We start from the raw sequence: 24,914 nt of genomic DNA on the forward strand, positions 1-24,914 counted from the left end.
AGTGATTAGGTGGTGGGTTCTGGGAGGGGGTTTAAAGTTGGCATTGTAAACCTAGTAACAATTACAGTGCAATACTAGACATCTGCCCCGCACGCGCTCACATTCAATCCACTTACCACCTTCACTATGATTCATTCAATCCCATCATCTTATCATAGAACCCCGCTAGCACCAATCCAATCAACTATATGGGATCCAAAATCGTCACAGCTGTGGTCTCTCCACTACAAATTCCATGCCACAGCGTGCAACCACCACGTTTGTGATGCGGCAGTGTCCAAAAAGTCAATGGAAAATAGATGGCGATGCAACTCTGTGTGAAAGTGCGAACTCTTCCTCTCCCCAATTCAAGGGCTATCAATTGGCGACTTTGCTGTTTCTGGCTGGATGATGGCTACTGCGATAAACATAAATTTTCATTCACCAACACATCCTTAACCACCGCTGGTCCTCAATGCGAGACCGCATTTCGGAATGACCTTCTTCAGGAGAACCAAATCACCCATTCTGTGGATACAAATATATACATCGCTTTCTAGCATTTATTTATTTATTTTATTTATTGCATTTATATCCCACATTCCCCCACCTATTTGCAGGCTCAATGTGGCTTACATAGATTTGTTAACATACACAAATAAATTAATTATCATCAATTTATCATTGTTTTTTTGTGGTTTTTCCAACTACATTCAAAGCAGTTTACATATATTCAGGTACTTATTTGTGCCTGGGACAATGGAGGGTTAAGTGACTTGCCCAGAGTCACAAGGAGCTGCAGTGGGAACTGAACCCAGTTCCCCAGGATCAGAGTCCGCTGCACTAACCACTAGGCTACTCCTCCACTCCAAAGGCAATTCTATAGCTTTGTGCCCCCAGTTATGAGCCCATGCGCCTGTAAATGTAGAGTTAATTATCACTTGCATTAGCACCCTACATGTTTTTGTCTAAAGATGCGAGTAAGCACTAAAATGTGCAACTGCAAGGGGTGTGTACTCATGGGCGGGACAGCCACTTACGCGCACAGCTTATAGAATACTGTAAGATATGAGTGATGCCTGCCGCACTTATGCACCAATGCTGGGTTACACTAGTATTTTATATAACTTGGTGCATAGATGCCATTATAAAATTGGTGCTCAGTGCACACCAACAAGATGCCTAACACATGGGGCCTAGTTTTAGAACTGCCCCCTATGTGCTAGATTCAATATATCATGAGGAAATCCAAGCATATTCTATAAAGTATGCTTTAATATAGACATACATTATAGAATATGCTGAGCGATGCTCTTCGCAACTAAATTTAGTCGTGGTCAATTACGCCAACTAAAGCCTGGTGTAAATCCTGATGTGTAAATTAGGTGCAAAGCAGGTTTTTTCTACAAAAACGCGCATAGATTTTAGAAACGCCTATAACACGCCGATTCCATACCTATAACCTCACCCAGTTTTCAACTATCAGAATTTACGAGCAGCACATTACAGAATACACTTAGCGAGTTGCCTAAATCTTAATGCCAATTAGTGCTGATAATTGCTTGTTGACATCCAATTAACAGCGCTAATTTATTTATTTATGCAGAACGTTTATACCCCGCTTTATACCACTGAAAGCGGCCTCAAAGCGGCTTACAATGAACTGATGAAACAATACAATGACAGTAGTATTGTTAATTAGCTAGTTAACCAGTTAAATTATGCATATTGTTATAGAATACGCTTTGATTTCCATTCAGAAATTAAGGCACCATTTATAGAGTCCCGGGGTAAGAGTTTACTTTTATAGCAGGGCACCTGGTTTGAGAGGGCAAGTAAACACCTACGTAGACACTATTTTATAAAAACACGTAGGTACCTTTATAAAATACTAGCGTAAACAGCAGAAATTGTGCCTGCCTTGCAGATGTGGACGTTTACATCTCTTGTACATACCCAGATTATTTGTAAATTAATATATTTTATAATCTACATATGTGGGCTGCATTCACAAGTCTTGCAAGAATCTACACCGCAAGACCAGTCCAAACTTCCTGTTCTACTTGGCTCAAGCTTACAGAGAGCTGAATGGCATTGGGGAGGTAGGAAACATGCTGCTTCTTTTGTAGTTGCGGTCAGCAGGATGAGGAGTATAGGTGGCAAGCTCAGAGGGAGAGACAGGTTGAAGGCTGGGGGGAGAGGGTATGTTTAGATTGTAAGCTCTTTGAGCAGGGACTGTCCTTCTATGTTTGAATTTGTACAGCGCTGCGTAACCCTAGTAGCGCTTTAGAAATGTTTGTTAGTAGTAGAAAGAGACTGGGTGAAGTCTGGGGGGGGGGGGCTTTGAGAGAGTGAGAGAGACTGGGTGAAAGTTGGAGGGGAGGGTATGAGAGAGGGAGACTGGATGAAGACTGGAGGTTTAAGAGAGAGAGAAAGAGAGATTAGATAAAGACTAAAGGGGATATGAGAGAAGGAGACTGGGTAAAGGCTGGGGAGAGTATGAGAAACTGGGTGAAGGCTGGAAGGGGTATGAGAGGGACTCTTCAAGGATGCAGGGGGAAGGCCTGGGGTGAATGTGTGCTGCTAAACACCAGGGATTTTTTTTTGATGGTGGATGGAAGGCTGGAAGGGATTTGAGAGATAGACTGGGTGGGGGTGGGGAGGGTGTTATGAAAAAGGTGAAGACCCATGCCATGGGGATATGTGATACATAGAGGCATGAACTCTTTGGTTTACCTATTGAGTGAGTGATGTCACACAGCTGACACCATGCTTCCAGAAGGGAGACTGCTGTTTTCTGGCAGTGATGTACAGTGGGGTACCATAGAGGACTGACTTACTAATCTTTCATTGCCTACAGACACAGAATAGGGAAAGAGCCTTAGTAAATGAGTCTCTAAAGGAGCTGCTATTGATCTCAGAGAGGATTCCCTTTCCTCTATCTCTCCCTTTGCGTCATTGTGGACAGTGTTGGGTATAGGGTGAAGGAGAAATAAAGAGGTTTTTGAACTGGCTGCTAGAGTCAGTGAAAAGTTATTGAGGCCTGTGCTAACAGCCTCTTCATACGTACCTTTACTTGGAATGAATGGAGGCGTTCTGAGGGTGGGGTGTGCACTTATACACATATTTTATAAAATATGCGCCTAAGTATCTGTCTATATAAAAGGCACCACCAACGTTCTATGAAGTCTCCAGCCGGAAGTGTGAAGGGGGAGAGATATCCGGTTTCCCCATGAGTGTCTGCCCCGCCCTCGCTCTCTCTGTAACACAAGCAGTGAAGGAAAACACAGCAAAGCACGAAATCAAATCGCTCTCTCTGTAACAGTGAAGGACTCAGAGGGGGGAGGGGAGAGAGGGCAGAGGGCAAGGACAGAGATATCCGGTTTCCCCATGAGTGTCTGCTCCGCCCTCGCTCTCTCTGTAACACAAACAGTGAAGGAAAACACAGCAAAGCACGAAATCAAATCGCTCTCTCTGTAACAGTGAAGGACTCAGAGGGGGGAGGGGAGAGAGGGCAGAGGGCAAGGACAGAGATATCCGGTTTCCCCATGAGTGTCTGCTCCGCCCTCGCTCTCTCTGTAACACAAACAGTGAAGGAAAACACAGCAAAGCACGAAATCAAATCGCTCTCTCTGTAACAGTGAAGGACTCAGAGGGGGGAGGGGAGAGAGGGCAGAGGGCAGAGACACACACACTCCCACATGCACACAGAAGAAAACCTTGCTAGCCCCCATTTCATTTGCATCAGAAACGGGGCTTTTTTACTAGTGTATAATAAAACATAAAATTTGTGTGTTTCTCAGAATGGGTGTAACTTTGTACAGGAGCTTTCTGGGGGTGGGGGAGTAATTTTATAAGACTATCATAACTTACACACATATTTGCTGGACAAATTAGGCAGCCTGTTTTAAAATTATCCTTCTTTGTGGGGAAAAAAGGCAAACATGCTTGAAAAATAAAGCATGGTGATTTCATTTTTCAACTTCCCATTCCTGCAAGGCCCATGGGTGGATTTTCAAAGGGAAATTCTGCAGTGGGTGAAAGCTGCTGACACCTGCTGAAAATTGCCCTCTAAATTTTACCAGTGCTGAAACTTTTGTAGCATGGTTTTCAGTGCTTAGGATTTTCTCGCTGTCAGCTGCCTGGGATTTATGTCTTTTAAGCTGCATTTGAGGCTCTCAGTACGACTTGTATAAATGCAATCACAGTTCTTATTCACAGTTTCAAAAGCCTTCCTTCCTGCATTATCAAAATTGTGATGGCTGAAAAGCAGATTGACTATAAAATGCAGGCCTGGCAGCAGCTGCTTTTATGAGTAGGGAGACCAGTAGCTATCTTTTTTTTTTTTTTGTCTTCCTCCACTACAATCATTTTAATCTCTGAAAAGGTCACATTATAGTAAATTTTGCTGCTGTAAATTTGGATTGCTTCCATGTGTTCTGCCTTACATCTGCTTGGTATTTAAAGACAGCCTTTCTCTAGGTAGTCATGCCCTTTTGCTTCATAATCCAATGTCATTCTGAATGATAGAAAATTAAAATTGAATTATTAAGCTTTGGAGAATGGTGCATTGTTTGAAAATATCTAATAGAAACCTCTCCCCCCCCCTCCCCCACTAAAAAGCCAACTTCATATTGCAGGTGCTTTAATCCATCATCCACTCATGCAACCAGTGTTAAAGAAATCCTTTGAACTTATCTGGATACGTTTTCCAGGGAGTATATCTGCATAAAAATCTTTGAATAACTTTAGGACAACTTTCTTCCCTCACCAGACTTATCTACATAATTTTTTTTCCAGACAATGCTAATATCAGTGCCAAGTGCGTAGAATGTTACTACCCCAGTAATACTTCCATCTCCACCTCTTTTGATGCGGGTAAATTTTGTGCACATAATTACAGTATTTATCTACATAGAATTTCCTCATTGAGCGGAAAAGGGAAGGAATTTTGACCCTGTAGATTTCTCTGGCTAACACTCAAGGTTATCCGGACAACTGTTTGAAAATTGATCTTATTGTGTTTGGAATATATTGACAGATATCCTGAAGAAAATTTTCTAAATAAATACCTGGATAGAAATGGAAATTGCAGAATATCTGTGGTTATGTCTTTATAGGTGAAGCCCCATTTTGAATAATGGGCTCTACATGGGAAATTATGGTGTCCAAGATATGCACATTTCCCTGATATTTGTCAAAAGGCTCTGCCAAATCCAGAGCTTTTTGTAAAATACATATAAGGACATGCAGAAGGGCACATATATTTGTCGGTACTTACAGCTGCAATGGTGAAATGACACGGTCCATGCCATCTTCCAGGGAAGGGTTAAGGTACATGCTAGGTTCAAGGATGGTAATTTTCAAAGCCATTTCTGTAGATAAAACAGTGCTATATCCCCAGAAATGGACTTTAATAAAAGATGTGGGTAAAAGCATTTGTGCAGTGCCATTTTCTGCATATTTTCACCCACTGAAAAGGGAGGCATTTCTGGGGGCAGGCTTGGGATGGGATTTAGAACTAGATGCATACTTCTGAATTTTCAAAAGTAGTCACATGCTTTTAAAAGTATGTGCACAAATTAGCAGGTGTAAATGTATGTAGGTACTTTTTCATGGGAACATACCAGTGTAGGCAGTTATAAGATTACCCCTAGTACATTGCATGCTATTCTGCAGAGAGTATTTTTATAACAAGATACATGTCAAAAAATGCATGTTTTATAAAGGCAGCATAGACTCATGCAATAATCCCCAATGGCAAGCACATGCTCTCAAACAAATGTACACCTGTTTTATGCATATATGTTATAAAGTTGCTATACAAAAACAATAATTGAACTGTTGGACTATTACCTCAGGCAACTAATACATTTAAACACCCCACCAAAAAGCCACGAGTGAACTAATTAAAAAAAATAAAGGAAGGAAGGAAAGTACTTCAGAGTTCTTGAGAAAACATCATATTGTTCAAGGTACTTATGTAATTATATATATACAGTACTAACATATAAAAACCTTCCTATAAAATAAAGACATTCACAATATACTACTAAATAAAAAATCAGTGAAATGTCAATGAAAACCTAACGCAAATGGCCGTTCTCCAGTGTCAGAACACATGGTCCATTCCATAAAGTACACATGTACATCACAAGGCCAACAACCTCTGGTCTGCTCATACATGTGGTCCATATAAAAGTGAAGTAGAAATAGATCCCTAGAAAATAAGAAACAAACAATCCAAAAGCAAGGACGGGTGCTGGCTATCATAAAGCGCAACAGGCTAAAAGGGATTAAAGAAAAATATTTCTAAAGCACCAACAATGGAAGCAAGGACCCAACATGGTCCATGTCTCTGCAGGAATGCTGCCTGCCTCAGGGGTCAATATCGTCTTGACGTGCCATAGCGCTGGCTGTCTAGAAAAAACGCCAATCCTAAATTGACAAGTACTCCCTGTCAGATGAAAAAGCTCGGCAATCCAACAACCTCTTTCAACACTGTCTCAGCGAAACTTTTTCTTTGAACCTACACTTATTTAAAGCTTGACATTTGCTAGACTGCTCTAACTAGCGCAGCAGTGTACAATCTAATAACAAAACACAATAAAAAGGTAAGAAAAGAACGCCAATTTAGATAGGATAATAATACACTGATAGAAAGAGATGTTATTGGTGGTTTAATGCCTACCCAGATGGGACCGAGAGGATTGGTTGGGGTGATTCTTTACTCTGTGTGCGCTATTATGCCATTGGATTGTAATGTTTGAGGCTATTCCAAGTATGCGGTGAAAGGAAAAAGAAAGCGCTGCGTCTTGTTGATTCTAAATGCACAACCTTGGGGCCTGGTAGAATAAGACGGGACTGGAGGAGTGGCCTAGTGATTAAAGCACCGGTCTTGCAATCCAGAGGTGGCCAATTCAAATCCCACTGCTTGCTGCTCCTTGTAATCTCGGGCAAGTCACTTAACCCTCAGGTACAAACTTAGATTGTGAGCCCTCCTAGGACAGAGAAATATCCAGTGTACCTGAATGTAACTCACCTTGAGCTACTACTGAAAAAGGTGTGAGCAAAATCTAAATAAATAAAAATAGGTTTTTTTTTTTTTTTTTTGGGGGGGGGTATAGAGACAGTGTCGTTCCAAATGCTTTAGTTGCTGATGCTGATATGACCGCTCTACTCCTGACATCCCCCCCCCCCCCCCAAACCAAACAGGGAAACCACATGATGGATATAGAGCTCTGTTTATTAAGCATTTTTACAATAAACATACTGGAAGAAAACCTTTAGTACATAGACCCTATAGTAGCCCTGCAACTAGCCTTTCCTTCTTATTTAAAGTAGTTTCTGAATTTTATTGTAATCTGTCTGTAGACTTACCCCTATATTTGCTCAGATTTATTGTTGTATTTCAAAGGCATGATTACTTTATAAGAATAGTTCTGTAAAGTGGGTGCTAACATTTATGTGCCTATCATGTGCATATATGCCATTATTCTAATCATTTACACACACATGTGTGCACTCAAGCATATAAATGCCTAAAAATTCTACCTAAGCACCATTAAACTGATTATTTCCAGGTAAATAAATCTCCTTATACAAGATAGGCACTGGCATATAGCTTTGGCTCACGCCTTAGATAGTAATGCTGTTCATCAGACATCATTGAATGTAACATAGTAATAAAGCAAAAAATGTGTATTTATATACCTAGAAAACAGGAGAATCTATTTTCTTGTTCCAGATTTACAAAACGAGATAGAAAATGCTGCATTAAAATTTCAGAAAGCAACAGCAGAACTGGAACGCTATAAGGAAATTTGCATGTAAGGTATCTTATTTTCTTTTTCTTTCTATAGTAGCTTGGCTTATCAATTTCAGGCAATTACCAAACACTGAATCCAGATATAAATATCTAACCATGAAAATGGCTGTACACGTACGAAAACAAAAACCAAAAACAGTACCATTTTAGATAAGTCGTAAAAGTAGGAATTTAGACATACAGGTTTGTGCATCTAAAGTTTCACCAGTATTTTAGAACAAAATCTGCTGACATAGAGCCTACCTAAAATATAGAGAAATGGACTTTCTTGTTCCGGATGCGTGCATCATAAACATTTATTATAGCAAAATAAAATGTGTATTATAATATCAATGTTTTTCAAGCCAGCACATAACGAGTTATCTTTGCAATCTTAGAAATGTAACCAGCTATTATTATCTTGACACTTTCACAGTGACTGGCTTCTCATGCCAGTTTGGATTTGGTGGGAGGGGTGGGGCAGAAACCACTGGGGAATTAAGGGGGTGATCCTTCCTAATCCCTCTAGTGGAGTTCTGCGCAATAGCAGCCGTTTCCCAAATCCTAAACATACTTGGTAGCAGGTGTAACTCCCAATGTCAGTCTTTTAAGACATAGACATTTATTCCCTTTCTGAAATGGGGTCTAAACGTCTATGAACTTGCCACACCCATATCCCAACCAAACACTCCCAGACCATTCCCCCATGCTACTTGCACGTGCTTCGATTTGAGACATGCATATCCCGGCTTTGTAAAATGGGAACTTAGAGATGTTTATTCAAGAGAACCGTTTAAGTGCCAGTTTATGCACGTCTCAAGTATAAATAGGGCTTGTAAAATGAGATTTAGTTCACACTATATTATCTCACAGAAGGAGGTGGAGTTCAACATATATACTCTAAAGCAAGCAAGCAATACTCTCACCTAATTGAAAAGCACAAAGCAAGATATATATGTTTATGAAGTGAAAAACACAAGGAGGAAAAAAGCCACAACAAGCCGTAGCAGCTTAGAATATAACGAACTAAACACTGGCGGTAGTACTATCACCGGCATAAAAAAATCTCCTGTGGTTCAATTCAATTTTCACTTCACTTGAAAAATCAATCTTATTTCAAGATATTCTTATTTATGTTCATTTTAGTCACAACTGCCTGGCCAGTGTTTCCTCTACCTTCCTTAGGGACATCAGAATATGTTACATTCTGCATGTCCTTGAGGAAGGTAGAAGAAATGCCAGCCATCTGTGTATATCACCGCCTACAGTACAAGGAAGAAAAAACACAAAAAGGTGGAGGTGCGCTGATTCCCTACATGAGGACAGTGACAGAAGACAAGAAGTAAGGAGAGTTGGCTCTTCTCAAACAATGAAGGAGATGTATAGATGGATAAAAATTTTGATATTTTGCACTAAAGACCTTTATCCATCTATATGTCTCCTTTTGTTGTTTGAGAAGAGCCAATACTCCCTACTTCTTGTCTTCCATATCACCACCTACCCAAGGGTGTAAGCCAAATGTCCAATAGCTATCTGCCACCTATCCAAAGGTGTAGACTAAGCCCAATAGCCAGTCTTCTCTATAATCTATCTACTATAAACAATCAAGCCAGGAAAGGTTAGCCTATGGTAATCCTAGCAAAAGGATCCATCTATGCTAAAAGATATCTCCACTCCTAAAGAGAACAAGTTTAGTTTAAACCTTTCTGTGCACCTTTGCTGTCAGGTCCTGCTTAGCGTTCCCCTTCTGGCTCAGGGTGAGTCCAAGACCCTCAGAACTTCCCTCTCCCTGGGGTTATCCTGGCCCCCTTGAGGGTTGTCAAGGTCCTGTAGACAACCCAAAGTCTCTTGGTTGTCTGCCTATGTAAATTAATGCAAATGAGGAAACAGCGCTCTTTCTCCCTCTCTCTCTCTCTCCCCCTCCCTCCCTCTCCTGATGGTGAAAATTTTTCCAGCCCAACTCGTGCTCAAAAAACACCAAAATAGCTATGTTCCCCTCAATAGTCACTGCCTCACTTGTGTGCAGCTCACCTTGCTCGCTGTCCTCCCATGTGCTCACCTCATGCTCACCTGTCTATATATGCTGTGAGAGACTGCTGGCTTCAAAAACATGAACTGGTCAGTTGGATAAACTGGTCCCAGATTAATTCGTGCATACAAGCCAACAGTACATTTTATGAGACTTGGATTGGATACTTAATATTTATGTCTGCTATAAAATAGAAAAATCTAATGCAATTCTGTAATTTAGGAACAATTATATTCTTATTTCAGAAATTCAAGGACTCAGTTACACAATTCATCTGTCTAGCATATGGAATAGTTAAGAGTGGGCAGGCTATTAATGAGACTGCCCACAGAGATTGCTGTCCCATGGGAACTGCAGTCTCATTTGAAAATGCGACTGATGTGTATCCACATACATTGACTTGCATGAGCACAGGTACAAGATTGATTATATGGTATAGTTTCCTTCCCCTGACCTAACCGTCTATTGTTTCAGATAGGTAGAATGCACATACTGTGAAGGTACACTTACTTTCACCTTCAATATCGTTGATTATTGTCTCTGTAGGGATCAGTTTTCAATCCCCCTGTGCAGCATGGCCGTCCTCAAGTGCAAAATCTACAAGCACTGTTTCAAAAGGAAACGTCACATAGATTCCCTCGTGGGCGATGTCTCCAAATGGATTATTTTTGCACATACCAAGACAGTAATGAACCTCACTCCTGTGCCAAGGTGTAGAGTACAATCTCAGTTTTTCAAATTTACTTCTAATGCTTGGTATAATACTTGCACTGTGCCAAAGAGGGCTTCCCTTTGGGTTTAAAGGATGTAATACTTGTAGGCAGGGCCGCCGAGAGACTAGGCCGGGCCTGGGGCAAGGCCGCCCCGCCGCTGCCGCCCCCTGTCGCTCCCCCCGCCGCTGCCGCCCTCCCGTTGCTGCAGTCCCCAGTCTCACCTGCCTGCCTCCACAGCTCCGGGCCCCCTGCATTCAAAGCGGCAGTCGCAGATTGCCTCTCTTGAGTCACAGATCGCCTCTCTTCTGGCCTTCCCTCCTTGTGCCCCGCCCTCGTCTGATGTAACTTCAGGTTTCCGCAAGGGCGGGACACAGGGAGTTAAGGCCCGAAGGGAGGCGATCTGTGACTGCCGCTTCGAATGCAGGGGGCCCGGAGCTGAGGAGGCAGGCAGGTGAGAGTGCTGGCGGCCTGACCCCGGCGCCGGCCCCCTCCTTGGAGGCCCGGGGAATTTTGTCCCCCCTGCCCCCCCCCCCCCCCTCGACGGCCCTGCATGTAGTAGGCAATCTATCAAAGTGTGCTTGGAAACTTTGAAAATGTGCTGTGGACTCACCATGGGACTAAAACACCTGCAGACTTTGCATCTGTTTTGCAGCAGTTATGAAGTACACAATGATTTCAAAGTGAAATCACTGATGTACTTCCCTCTGGCCCTCCCCCATCCACCTTACCTCATCTTGCCCCCTTTTCCTCTTGGACAAATGTATAAGCATTGTGAAACAGCATGCATGTTTTATGCTGCTCTAAAGGAGGGCAGTTTTTACATGTCTAAATATATTTTTACCCTTTAAAAAGCTTTGAAATTTGTCCTCTGAGGGGTTCAGCAATGCTCTGTTTATGATACCATTTTAAAGCTGCAGTACCAATTCACCGAGGCACAATTGATATGAATAACTGGACAGCTCATGTTTTAGAAAGGTGAGGAATCAGGGGTTTGTTGGTTGGTTTGTTTTTTTTTATTTTAATAGTCGTGTTAAATCTACAGGAACCACATTTTATTTTTTGTTTGTTTGTTTTAACTGGGAGCCATGACAGTGGCTGGTGGCTTGGGACATGATGAAAGGAAGAGGACAGAGAAGAAGGCAGACTATGGCCCTGCCTTCCATTTTATTCATTCCCACTTAATACCAAAGGATCATAGTTCCTCTGGAAAAAGAAAATACCCCAATGGTACCTCATCCTGTAATAAAGGTTATCCTCATACTTGTGGCAAATGTGGATTTTGCTATGAGTACAACTTTAGTATTCTTGAAGCTTTCATGTTAAGAAGTCTTAGATTTTTTGCCAAACATAGATATCAGATTTTGCCTCAGCCTGTCTCTTTTCCTACTTCAAAGTATTTGTCTGCTTCTTTGTTCACTAAGGCTGGGAGTGACTATAGAGCCATCTACTGCATTCCAAGAACTGTGATTCTTATTTTTGATTTTACAGAGGTTTAACCAGTGTGTTTTTTTCTAGCAAAAAAGGCGCTGGTACTCAAATGCCAGGCCACCCTTCAGGGGTGGGGTGATCACTGAGGGACCCATCCCACAATAGCCAGCCCCCCTGCAACCAGTCACAGAATCTATGACAAAGTAGAATTGGTGTGTAGAGTCTGAGCTCTTTCATTAAAACTTGGGGACCATGGGTCAATTTTAGCAGACAATGGAAAAGGTGCCAGTACCCCCAAATACCCCCTCAAAAAAAGCCCTGGGTTTAACACACATCTTAGTAGACTTTTTTCTATGAGATTCCTAATGCTGGCCATTATTTATTTATTTATTTGTATCCCACATTTTCCCACCTATTTGCAGGCTCAATGTGGCTTACATAGTACTGGAGAAGCGTTTGCTGACTCTGATGTGAACAAATACATAGTGAGTAGGGGTAAGGTAAAATTCATGTGGCACAGTCACATTAGGGAATCATATAGAGTTGTGTTGAGTCCATAGCGTACTTCTGTTCGTTGTGTTGCCGAGATCAGGCATTTAAGTTGGGTTGGTAGGGTATGCCTTTTTAAACAGGTTAGTTTTTAGAGTTTTCCGGAAGTTGAGGTGGTTGTACATCATTTTTAAGGCTTTTGGTAATGCGTTCCATAGTTGTGTGCTGATGTAGGAAAAACTGGATGCATAAGTTGATTTGTATTTAAGGCCTTTGCAACTTGGGTAGTGCAGATTTAGATATGTTCATGATGATTCGAATGTGTTTCTAGTTGGTAGGTCGATTAAATCTGTCATGTATCCCGGGGCTTCTCCATAGATAATTTTATGAACCCAGGTGTAGATTTTGAATGCAATGCGTTCTTTGATTGGGAGCCAGTGTAGTTTTTCGCGGAGGGGTTTTGCGCTTTCAAATCGTGTTTTTCCAAATATAAGCCTAGCTGCCGTGTTTTGAGCAGTTTGAAGTTTGGATCTGATCCCATTAACTGCCACCTATTATTAAGACTGATTTGAGATTCTGCTAGAAGGGACATTTTTGAGCTTGTTAATGCTTATTAAAAATATTTAATATAAAACCCTTTACCAAAACAATGTTTGCAAAATCAGTAAAATCTAAGAGCTCCTTTTACAAAGCGGCACTACTGATTAGCTGTGCGCTGAATGCATAGAAACCCACTCAGTTCCCATGGACTTCTTCGCATTCAATGCACACTAATTAGTAGCTCTGCTTTGTTAAAGGAGCCCTAAATAAATTATTTATGCTGCCTCCCTATTTGAACCAGTAAGGGTACAGACAGTCTAAAATATGTTTTTCTATTTAGAAATGTATTTATTGAACTAGTAGAGTAAATAAATAACAAACAAAGATCACCCCCAATAAACCCCCTAGCCTCCTGAAAGCCACCCCCCCCCCCCCCCAACACAGGTAAACCGGTGTTTATCCAGCCGAGGTAAAATATGCTTTTCTAACACATCAACAAATTAAAGTTTTAGGAGTAAATTTAAAGGTTTACCTGTGTACATTTAAAAATAGGTAGAAATGGACCAGGGAGGGAATTTACAGCCATTGCACAACAGTGACACCTACTGGTGAGAATTCCCAGGTGTGTGTATGGTGTGTTCGTAGTTTCATAAAAGATTCGGTGGAATAAACACTGTTTTGTTGTATTGGGTAAGATCTTTGTGGATAAGAGTCAACTACAGAGACTGCTTCATTTCTCTGAGGACAAAGGGCTGATGTTTCATTTGCATAGCATTTTGTGTACTATTGCCTTCCTTTGATGATGTGATTTGCAAAGGTGTTTCTTTCATTTGTACTTGTGTTTAATTCTGCTGAATGTTTAAACAAAGTATATTAAAAAAAAAAAAGACATGAGAAATTGGTGTCCAAAACCTATGTAAATCACTGGGTTGCCAGAGCCACCAGTAGCTAGCTGCAAGAAGTTAGCACGGCTGGTAGCTCAGATCCCCCTGTTAGCTATGCAGCTTACTAAATTAAATCACCAGAAAACCCTATGCTATCTCCTGTTCATGAGACTGAAATAGCTCATAGCTGAAATTCCTAAAACATTTGTTCTGCATTATTGTACCTCAGACAATATCAGGCACACATGTAATTAGAAGAGCAGGAAAGCAAAGCATCAAGATGACAAGTCAGTCATAAAACTTGCCAAGGATGACAGTTTTGTGTGTCACGCTTCATGGACATGAAATAAGTCTTTTCAATGGAAATTTTAAATTTGGCAATTACATATGGTAATGTTACATGTGGTTATGAAAACCATAGAATCCACAACCTAAAAAATATAAAAGCATCACATAAAGTTTGCAGACTATTGTTTCTTTTTAGCAGCGAGACAGATGCAGTTACAAAAGAATCATGTCCATGGAATAAACATGTTTGTTTCTTTTTAATTACTATAATACAGGATGAAATCAAAGGAAGCTGATGATTACCGGTTGGAACTTGGAAAGCTGAAATCTTTAGAAAACACCGAATCTCGGTATAATTATATATTTAAAAACTATCCCATATGCAAACTAGAACTGAAATTCCTTTTTGCTATTTTTTTTCCCTTTTTTTCTGGGCTGCTGCATAATCTAAGAGGGGCTTCAGTCTATGTAGTGGACCTCCAGCAAGTCACAGTAGTGACATAAAAGAGGTGTTCTGATACTATTTAATGCTTGCAAACATTTCTCAGTTGCTGTACTGGTCTCAGCCTCTAATGAGAATAAGCTGTGGTAGTGAGCGTATTTAAAGTGGAGTGAGCTATTTAAATGGGATAAGACTGGGAAAAATAAAAGTTGAAAATACAACAATAGATCATGATGGAGCCATCCGTTAAGAACATCAATCTGTTACTCAGACTGAAGTGGGCTGAAAACTTGCCTCATACACTGTCAGAACTTTGCCCCACTTTAAGGATGCATCATCTCTTAAAGCCATATGATATAATATAATACTAGGAAAAAATGCCCGTTTCTGAGCGCAATGAAACGGGCGCTAGCAAGGGTCCGAGCTACTTGCCTTGTTCGGGGTTGGCGTTCACCTCGCGTTTCGGCCCTCCGAGTGTTATAGCTGCGCCCTCGACGTCATGACGTTTTGACGCGAGGGCGGTGCAGACCCTCCCTCCGTCCCTCCGAGCTACTTGCGTTGTTTGGGGTTCGCGTTCGCCTCACGTTTCAGCCCTCCGAGTGTTATAGCTCCGCCCTCGACGTCATGACGTTTTGACGCGAGGGCCGTGCAGACACTCCAGGGCACACCGGATATCTCGGGCGCCTCAACTTCCGTGGAGGCTTCAGAATGTTGGGGTTGCCTTTTATATAGAGAGATAATTATGGTTTCCTCAGTTCAGTTACAAATGCATGACTTACGAAAATATCTGTAAAATATGTTCCCAGAAAATAAAAATGCAGCTGTAATTAATGTTTACTAGGCCTGCTTTATCTGTGAACTGCATCACATCTGGAACAGTGTTTCATTCTCTTTTACTAACAGATTGAAAAGGCAAAAAAAAATGTTTTTTTTTTTTTTTTAAACTTGACTGTTTTAATTCTCCTTAGGCTCACCAAAGAATTGTGTGAAAAAAACAGTCTTCTGCTGGAATGCCAAAGGAAGTGCAATCGTTTACAAGAAGAGGTAGCTGAGAAAGAAAGGACAGAGAAAAATATGAAAAGAAGTACTAGCCGCTTAGAGAATGAATTGGATGTACTGAAATCCATCTTAAGTGAAACAGAAAACGAAGTAGTAATTTTGAAGCAAGAAAGGTAAGAAGGAGTTAATTTATTGGACTATTCCAGTGGTTCCCAAACCTGGTCCTGGAAGCACTCCAGTGCATGCAAATCTCTCTCATGAATATTCATTGTGGATATCCTGAAAACCTGACTGGCTGGGGTGCCTCCAGGAACAGGTTGGGGAACCACTGGGCTATATACTCTTATAGATCAAATTATTCTATGAACTGACAAATTTCCGCAAACTATTGAAAACCTATCTCTTCGACAAGATATACAACAAAGATCAACACATGTAACTGTATAATCTTTGACTTATCCAGAAATGTTTTATACTTTCTTTTGCTTTAATACTATCATTTAACCCAAAACTCTCTGTTAATAATAAATGTATGTTCCCTTCTATTTCCCATATCCACGATGAATTGTAAGCCACATTGAGCCTGCAAAAAAGTTGGGATAATGTGGGATACAAATGCAATAAATAAATAAAAAATATAAACAAGGTTCTTACTACCATACCTGATATTCACTGGCCAGGAATATACTGAGACTTAAGTGTTCTTCATAGCAGCAAACCCTCATAGCAGATTTGTCACTGCCAGGGTCTCATGCATAAATAGCATGGTGCATTTCATACAGCAGCAGTAGGATAGTGGTGTACGAATGGATACTGTATTCGGTAAGAAACCTCTTTTTCTTTAACTAACCTTTATTAAAGTTCAAACAAATACAGGGTCAAATGAATGCATGGTAGATACACACTTGGTTCTGCAATGTACCTACCCAATACACAAACAAGACCACCGGTGTCACATCCCCTCTCTCCCCCCCCCCCCCCCCCCACTCCACTAGTAAGCTAGAATAAAAGTAAGAGTCCAAACATCAGGGTCCTTATTTTCTTAATGCCAATAGGTCACCTTCCAGTGTTGGAAATTATGCCATCTCCATTCAGAAAGTCCCACCCTGAATTGGCAAAGTGCGGTGTGATGATACATATTATACCACTGGTCCATTTTGTGCACGATCTGGGCAATGCTGGGTGATTGAGACTGCTTCCAGAAGGTGCCAATCACTCCTTTGCCGCCATCATGCCCAGCTGGAGCAGCATGTCCACGCCGTTGTCCAACGTAGGAACCTTTCTATTCAGAAGACCAATCTCCACGCTGAGCTCTATCTCCCTCTGAAACATTGGAGAAAACATAGAAAACACTTGATCCCGAAAGGGTTGCAACACAGGACAACAACACCACATATGATGGTAAGTGCCCTGGTTCCCACAACCCCTCCAACAAACATCTGTGCCCAAATTATACATTTTCGAAAACCTTACTGGGGTAAAATACCATCAAAGTAGCACTTTGTAACCATTTTCAACAATTAACATCTTAATTAAACTTTTGGTATGCTGTGATACTTTCTTTCAGTCTATCACACTCAAGACTTTTACCAGGTCAACCTTCCAAGCATTCATATACTTAAGTTTCTGTGCTCTCCTATGGTTCAAAGAATGATAAATTTTGGAGATGACCCCCTTCTGAACTATAGGCAGTGGTGTGCTGGAGCAGGCTCTCACAGGCTCTCGAGAGCCGTTTGTTAAGTTTTTAAGAATTTTGGGAGCTGGTTCTCCATGGCTACTTTAACAAATGGATCCCAAAATGTGGGCTTGGGCCCCTCCTGAATTCTCTTTTACTTTGCTGGTGAGAGAGAGCCCCCTGTTAACACTTTACCAGCACACCCCTGACTATAGGTCCCATCAAGTTCTCAAATACACTGTTCCCCTTGCACAGGTCAGCAAGCATCCGAGAGCCACTAAGATAGTTTTTGATTTGGAAATATGTCTCTAGATAGTAAACCATACTTGTTTTATAACTTTTCAAACCCCCCCCCCCACCCGAATCAAAATACTGACCCATACATACCAAATTCTAGCCTCCCACCTACGAAATAACGCTTGTTCCTTTCGCAGAGAAAATTCTATACTGTATAGGCGTGTACGAGGAATAATTGAATAATGTCTACCCTCCAACAAAACATCCCTCACCCCCTTCCAAATTAGTAAGTAACTTCCAAAAGTCTCTATAAAATTATAGAAAAGGGTTATTTATGAAACAGTACTATTTCAAATACCCACGTGATTCATAAGCCAGGCCATGACAAACCTAGGAGCCAGGCTTATTTTTCAGCCTTTAAGGTTTTATATTTTAAGGATCACATTTTCAAATTACTGCTACCATAAAACCTAATATTTGTATCACAGAGATGAATATTTTAAGCATGTATACACACTTATACTTGGTGCAAGACTTCAGACTATATACACACACCATTCATTGCTCCTGCTGTCTATTCCTTTGGTAGCCAACCTTCCACACACCAAGAGCCAAAAAACCATAATGAGCAGTACCAGAGTGCTTCATATTCCCAAGAAATGGGGTAATGGGCACAAAGAAAGGACCAGAGACTGAGAGCTCTCTCATCTTCTCCTTCCTTCCCCCAGTCTCCCTTTCTTTCAAACTCCCACCCCAACCTCCGAAGTTTAACCCTTCTCAAAACCCCTTGTCCCCCAGAGTCTCCCTTTCTTTTAATCTTCCTTCATTCCCAGCAGCCTTCATCTCTTCCTCACCCCGTAGCTGTCACCAGCAGTCTCCCTATCTTTCTGAACCCTTAACTATTCATTGTAGTCTCCATCTTTCTTTCATCACTCAACTCTGTCTCCAGTAGTCTCTCTCAATCTCCCTTCTTCTCTTATACTCTCTCTTAATGTGCTCCACTTTACCAGGAAGCAGCAGCTTTCCTCTTCTAGGCCCGAGATGAAGCCTCTTCTTCACTTCTGTCTTTATGGCTACTCATGTTGCTGCCTCCTCTTTGATTCATGCAAATTACTCACTCCCATCTCCTCTTCACTTAAGTGAGCCGCTGATTTAATCTCTGCTGAGCCAATGATGGTATTCAAAGAATGGCAGTTTTACTTTCAGTAACTTGCATCATTATTGAAAATCCCAGGCACCATGGTGTCTTGGAAACCAGGATTTATTGAGCCCTGACAAGCTATGTTATTGAAAAATCAATAGTAGTTTCATCAAAATGCCGATGCTGTGGACCTGCCTTAGACTATCTTTGAAAGGTAAAGGGTCATGGATTTGATATACCGCCTTACTGTGGGTACAATCAAAGCGGTTTACATATCCTATATTTTAAACTCAGATGTCATAAGATCACCGGAACTCTGAACTCTCATCTGATGAAAAGTACATCATTTTTAGAAAGACAATTTATTTATGTAAACTAAATTAATAAATACAAACCCTCTGTTTCAGTGGAATATTTACATGTAAATCTGTATAAAGATGAGTAATACAATAGGTGTGAGAGTGACCAGGCCTCACTGTAGAGTACATTGTGAAATTTTCCAGTAGTGGTTATAACAGCAGGTGTTAAGTAAAAAGTGAGTGATGTATCGGCCTATCCAGTGGCATATTTATACTAGGTGCGTGGGTTAAGTACGCACCCCTTCTCAGACTTAGGTCCCCCCCCCCCCCCCCCGCCCATACCTTAAAATTCTCTGCAGCACCAGCAGTCATAGACTGCCAGTGGCCTGCACCTGAACTTCATCTGTAAATTGTCCCGCAACTTCCTGTCTTGTGAAGGGTGGGACGGTTCAGAGAGGATGTCCCGGTACAGAGAGGATGTCCCGGTACAGGCCGCAGGCAGCCTATGAGTGCCACTCAGGGGCATAGCTGCGTGGGGCCACAGGGGCCTGGGCCCCCGCAGATTTTGGCCTGGACCCCCCTACTGCCGCCAACCCATCGCCGATCTTTGCTGGCGGGGGACCCCAACCCCGCTAGCCGAGGTCCTCTCTTCCTTTGCAGCAGGCTGCAAGTTGCAAAGCTTCCTGTTCTTCTGAGTCTGACGTCCTGCATATACAACGTGCAGGACGTCAGACTCAGAATTTGAAACTGAGTCTGACGTCCTGCGCGTTGTACGTGCAGGACGTCAGACTCAGAAGAACAGGAAGCTTTGCAACTTGCAGCCTGCAACGGAAGAGAGGACCTCGGCTGGCGGGGGGTTGGGTCCCCCGCCAGCAAAGGTAAGCGACGGCAGTGGGGGAGGGTTGGCGGCAGGAGGGGGGTGGACAGAGTCGTTGGTGGCGGGGGGGGGGGGGGGGTCGGTGGCGCCGGGGGGGGGGGGGTTAAATGTGCCCCCTCCCTCTGGCTCTGTCCCCCCCCTTACCGCCGGAGTCCAGATACGCCTCTGGTGCCACTGCCTGGGCAAGGACTGCAGCAGACATGATTTTAAGATACCAGGGAGAGGGGGCATGCAGGAAATGCACCCTGGAAAAAATAATTCCTGGCTACACTACTGGGCCTATCCCCTAGGAGTGGATCCTAATTAACAGGTCCTAAAGATAACTGTAGGAGGCCTGAGGCAGGAAATTGGAATGTGAAATTGATTGAGTTGGAAGTCCTATGGCGAGAGAGGAGAAAGGCTGCAGGGATATTGGCCTGCCCACTGATTTTTGGCCAAGAGAAAGTCACCGATCTTGCTAATTCAAAGTAGATTAGCCTGATTCTCTTTGTGTCAGTTGTTCATGAGAGAGCAGAAAAGATTCCCCAGGGAGGATAGAGTAACACTCTGCTCATATGGTTTGGGATCCAGGAGCTCTTGGGTGCACTAATGCCCTTCAGCAATGTGTTTCATTTATTTTTGTGACAGAGAAGTTGGATAAAATTCTGTAGGTGCAACTTAAGAAAGTATCCATCTCAAGAGCATGAGCGGTGAGCCCTTGCTGAAGGTCTTACATAGAGAATGGCATGGGGATGAGGAACCGCAGTAACTGCTGGGATGGGGACAGAGCTCGTAGGGACAGATCCCACGGGGATGGGGATAGAGCCCAGAAGGGACGGGCACAAACTTTGTCCCCATGTCATTTTCTTCTTTGAAACCTATAAATGAACTGGACTCTTATTTATGTTTGAGTGATACCTACAAAGATATTTTGATTTTTTGGGAAAAACAAGCAAACATACTGGCCACAACTAGCAAAATTTGCATGGGGGATCCTGTACATCCCGCTACCAGCACATCTTCTAAGAAGACAACTTCTATTCCAGGAAGGACTGTGGAAGACAGGAGAGCTAGGTAGAATCCTGAGATTGTTGAGGACTTCTTATTCATTCACAGATTAAAAAACAATAACAGTGCTTATTTTTCCCCTCTAGGGCATATAGAATGGGTTGTATTTTATTCCCCTGGACATTTTAACAGTGTCAATTAGGATTACTTGGTGTAGTAGAAATCACCTATTGTTGGGGTTGGAAGGGTAGAGGGTGGTGGTGGGAGGGAGGGTTATTATAGCTGCTCATTGTTGTTTTTGTTTTCTATTTGTAATTTATACACAACAGTTGCATAGCATATTGTTTTTTTATACTTTAATAAAAAGATTTACTTTGGAATGGCAATGCCATAACAGGTCTATGTAAGTCATATTGAGCCTGCAAATAGGTGGGAAAATGTGGGATACAAATGCAATAAATAAATACAAAATCATAACTGTTCAAGGCTTCTGCAGATGAAGACAGAGCCCAGGGAGACGGGGTGGGGGCGGGGACAGAACCTGCGGGGATGGGGTGGGGACGGAGACAGAACCCATGGGAATGGGGACAAACTTTGTCCCAGTGTCATTCTCTAGTCTTACAGATACCTAAGCAATCTAAGATTATAACCAGCAGAGCCTGCTCTTATTCTGGGAAGGTCTTGCAGGCAAGGGAGGTCAGAAGGGACACTTGGGAAGCACGTTTATTGCTCTGTGCTTTTGTGTTTTGCTTGTTAGATTTGAGCAGTACGTTTTTCTCTTCTACCATTTTTGAATAAATGTTTCTATTTTGGAACACCACTTGTATCGTGAGGATTCTTTTTTGATTGACTCTGGGCCGCACAGCATATCCTGCTCCCCATTGAAGAATCCTAGTTTTTCACAATTGCACAGTCCTTGAAGGAGGCCCCTTACCCAGACAATGAGTGCCTGGAAGGAGGGGGCTTGCATTTACAGTTGTATACTAACAAGGCCACTAAAATATACCAGCCAGAGAAGCTCTCTAAAAATTGCTCCCCTGATAATTCTTTCTGTTTTGTTGCTATTTCTTAAACTCGCTATGTTCTGACACTCATATTTCTGTTTTCTGTCAAGTTTAAATTATTGTACTGCCTTCCCAGATTTGGTATTATCATGCCTTGCTTAAGAATCCTAAAATAAGAGCTTTTTTCTCTCTTAGTGCCTCATGGTTTTAACGACCGGTATAAAATGACCTGGGTCATTATTATGAGACCGTTGTGACCTGTTAGCAAAGAACTGGCTGTTTAAGAATCGTGGCTGGAAAATTGTTCTCAGAAATTTTAAATAGACTTAAAAAAAAAAAAAAAAAGCAATTGCCATAACAGTGGTGTGCAGTAGGCTGTGAAATGCTGCTCTATGAGGTAATTCAATCTGCCTCATTAAACGCCTCTCAGAACCAGTTTGATTATGAAAGAGTATTACATACTGAACTGTTTGGGAAGATGTTTGTCAATCTATCAGTCAGTCTATCTATCGCCCTAATTTATTTTCTAGTCTTCTAGCAAAATTTGTTGGCATCCTTATTTAGATAATATAAAGAAGAGTTTTTACATTCCTCTGGAAAATAATTCCACTATATTCAGCACGGCTAGGGGAGAAAGCTAGATTTATGACTTTATTTTAGAAGGCCTATTTGTGATTTACATATTTAAATACCAGCATTTACAAATGTATGTCACAAAACTCGATTTTAGAAAGTTGGTTTTTATGCGTGTAGAAGTGCATTGTCTCTAGATTGCAGGGGAGTATGGTTTGGGCAAGGCTTGGGCAGAACCAAAATCTACATATGTGTTCCCCATTTCAGGAGGGGAATGCACGTGTGTGTCCCAATATATCAATGTTGAGATTTGGGCTGGTTACTTTTTACAAGGAGCGCTCTCCCTCTTAATTCCCCATTGCTTATTTCCCACTCCGTTGTTAATCAGTGGCATGTATCCATGTAGATTTGCCTAATGGCAAGCGTACATGTTTAACTTATACATTTAAGCTGAGAAACACTAACTTGTATGTGTACCTCTGCAAGTTAGTGTTCCATAACTTACATGTATAAGTTACACGTGTATGTCTGCCATGTTGCAAACTTACATGTGTTTGTTGTACAGTACCTACTTGCACGTGTATCTTACATGTGTAAGTTGCTGAGTTCCTCCATTCAGTTTTTCAGTGTGTATCTTTGTAAAATGGCTGCTCCCACTGCATGGAAGACAAATACATGTGCGTGATGACCTGGGTATATCAGTTGTGATTTCTACATTCTGTCAGATATGGGGCTGCAAACGTACAACTAACTCGTAAAGGCTGCTGCCCAAGGATATGGTCAAGGATAGTAATATAGCTGAGTTTTAAAAAGATTTAGCCAGTTTTCTAGAGTTCATGTCCATTAACAACTGTTAGCCAAGTAGATATAGGGATCACCACCTCTAACTGATGAGAGCTTAGAGTGAGCAATAGGGAATGGATTTACTCCATTGAGATCTCTCCTGTTGGGTTCAGTATTTCTTCCAAGCAGGGGCGGACTGACAGTGGTCAGGGCCCTCGGTTAGTAAAGTTCAATGGGCCCCCCCCCCCCCACGGTCACTGCCCAATGCCCCACCGCTGCATCATCACTACTGCTCTCCCCGGTCCTACCTTGAAGAAGGGCCTGGTGGTCTAGTGGCTTCTTTGGGGACAGGAAAGAAGCCCACTCTTTCCTACCCACTATTGGCGCTGCTGTGTTTTTCAAAATGGCTGCCGAAACTTACTGCTGTAGTCTCGCAGGTCTTGGCAGCCATTTTTAAATACGGCGGCGCTGGTGCTGCCATGCAGAGTGGCGGCAGCGGGCAGGAAAGAGAGGGATTCTTTCCAGCTCCCGCAGAGGCCACTAGACCACCAGGCCCTTAAAGGTAGGACCGGGGAGGGCTGCAGTGTGCTGTGGCAGGCAACCTGGCAGAGTCTCTGGGCCACCTAGAGCCTCTGGGCCCTCGAGCACAGCCCAGTTACCTGAATCGTCAGTCTGCCCCTGCTTCCAAGTTACTGCCCAGTACTGTTCTTGTACTAAGTTCTGAAGCTAACATCGAAGCCCCTTAAAATTTACATTCCAGCCCATCCCTATCTATTCAGTCACGATCAGGGCGTAGACCATAGAAGTCTGCCCAGCTCCTGTTTTGTTTACCAATTACCGGCGTCACCACCCAATCTCCACTAAGATTCCACGGAACCATTCCTTCAAAACAGGATTCCTTTGTGTTTAACCCACGCATTTTTGAATTCCATTACCGTTTTCATCTCCACCACCTCCCGCAGGAGGGCATTCCATCACCCTCTCCATGAAAAAAATACTTCCTGACATTAGTCCTGAGTCTGCCCCCCTTCAACCTCAATTCATGTCCTCTAGTTCTACCGCCTTCCCGTCTCCGGAAAAGGTTCATTTGCGGATTAATACCTTTCAAATATTTGAACGTCTGTATCATATCTCCCCTGTTTCTCCTTTCCTCCAAGGTATGCATGTTCAGGTCAGCAAGTCTCTCCTTGTACGGTTTGCATCGCAAATCCCATACCATTTTGGTAGCTTTCTTTGCACCGCTTCCAGTCTCTTTACATCTTTAGCAAGATACGGCCTCCAAAACTGATCACAATACTCCAAGTGGAGCCTCACCAACAACTTGTAGAGGGGCATCAACACCTCCTTTCTTCTGCTGGTTATGCTCCTCTCTACACAGCCTAGCATCCTTCTGGCCACGGCCATCGCCTTGTCGCATTGTTTCCTCACCTTCAGATCCTCCGACACCAACACCCCAAGGTCTCTCTCCTGAGTCGAGCTTACTAATCTCTCCCCTCCTATCTGGTATCTCTCTTTTGGGTTTCCGCACCCCAAGTGCATCACTCTACACTTCTTGGCATTAAATTTTAACTAGTAAATTGTACCTTGGGTATCTTGTTCTCTCCTGGTTTCCTGTATTCAAAATTGCTTAACACAATTAGAAACCCTTGAATAATTTTTTTCTTTCTTTTTTATATGCTCTTTAATGGCATTATATGTACTCTTTATTTGCACTACTATGTGATACTATTGTCAAAAGCT

The 24,914-nt window shown here is 42.2% G+C and overlaps 1 protein-coding gene across 3 annotated transcripts in view; it reads left to right on the forward strand.

The window, feature by feature from the left end:
- LEKR1 (leucine, glutamate and lysine rich 1) overlaps window positions 1–24,914 on the forward strand; it is a 178,144-nt gene that overhangs the window by 111,329 nt on the left and 41,901 nt on the right. For all 3 annotated transcript variants that reach the window (XM_030216985.1, XM_030216986.1, XM_030216987.1), the window contains 3 exons: window positions 7,727–7,808; window positions 14,433–14,507; window positions 15,568–15,771. In XM_030216985.1, the coding sequence (XP_030072845.1) occupies window positions 7,727–7,808; window positions 14,433–14,507; window positions 15,568–15,771 (361 nt within the window). The remainder of the gene's footprint in view (window positions 1–7,726; window positions 7,809–14,432; window positions 14,508–15,567; window positions 15,772–24,914) is intronic.

The sequence above is a fragment of the Microcaecilia unicolor genome, chromosome 10 (genome assembly GCF_901765095.1).
Source record: "Microcaecilia unicolor chromosome 10, aMicUni1.1, whole genome shotgun sequence".
In the NCBI taxonomy this organism is placed as follows: Eukaryota; Metazoa; Chordata; class Amphibia; order Gymnophiona; family Siphonopidae; genus Microcaecilia; species Microcaecilia unicolor.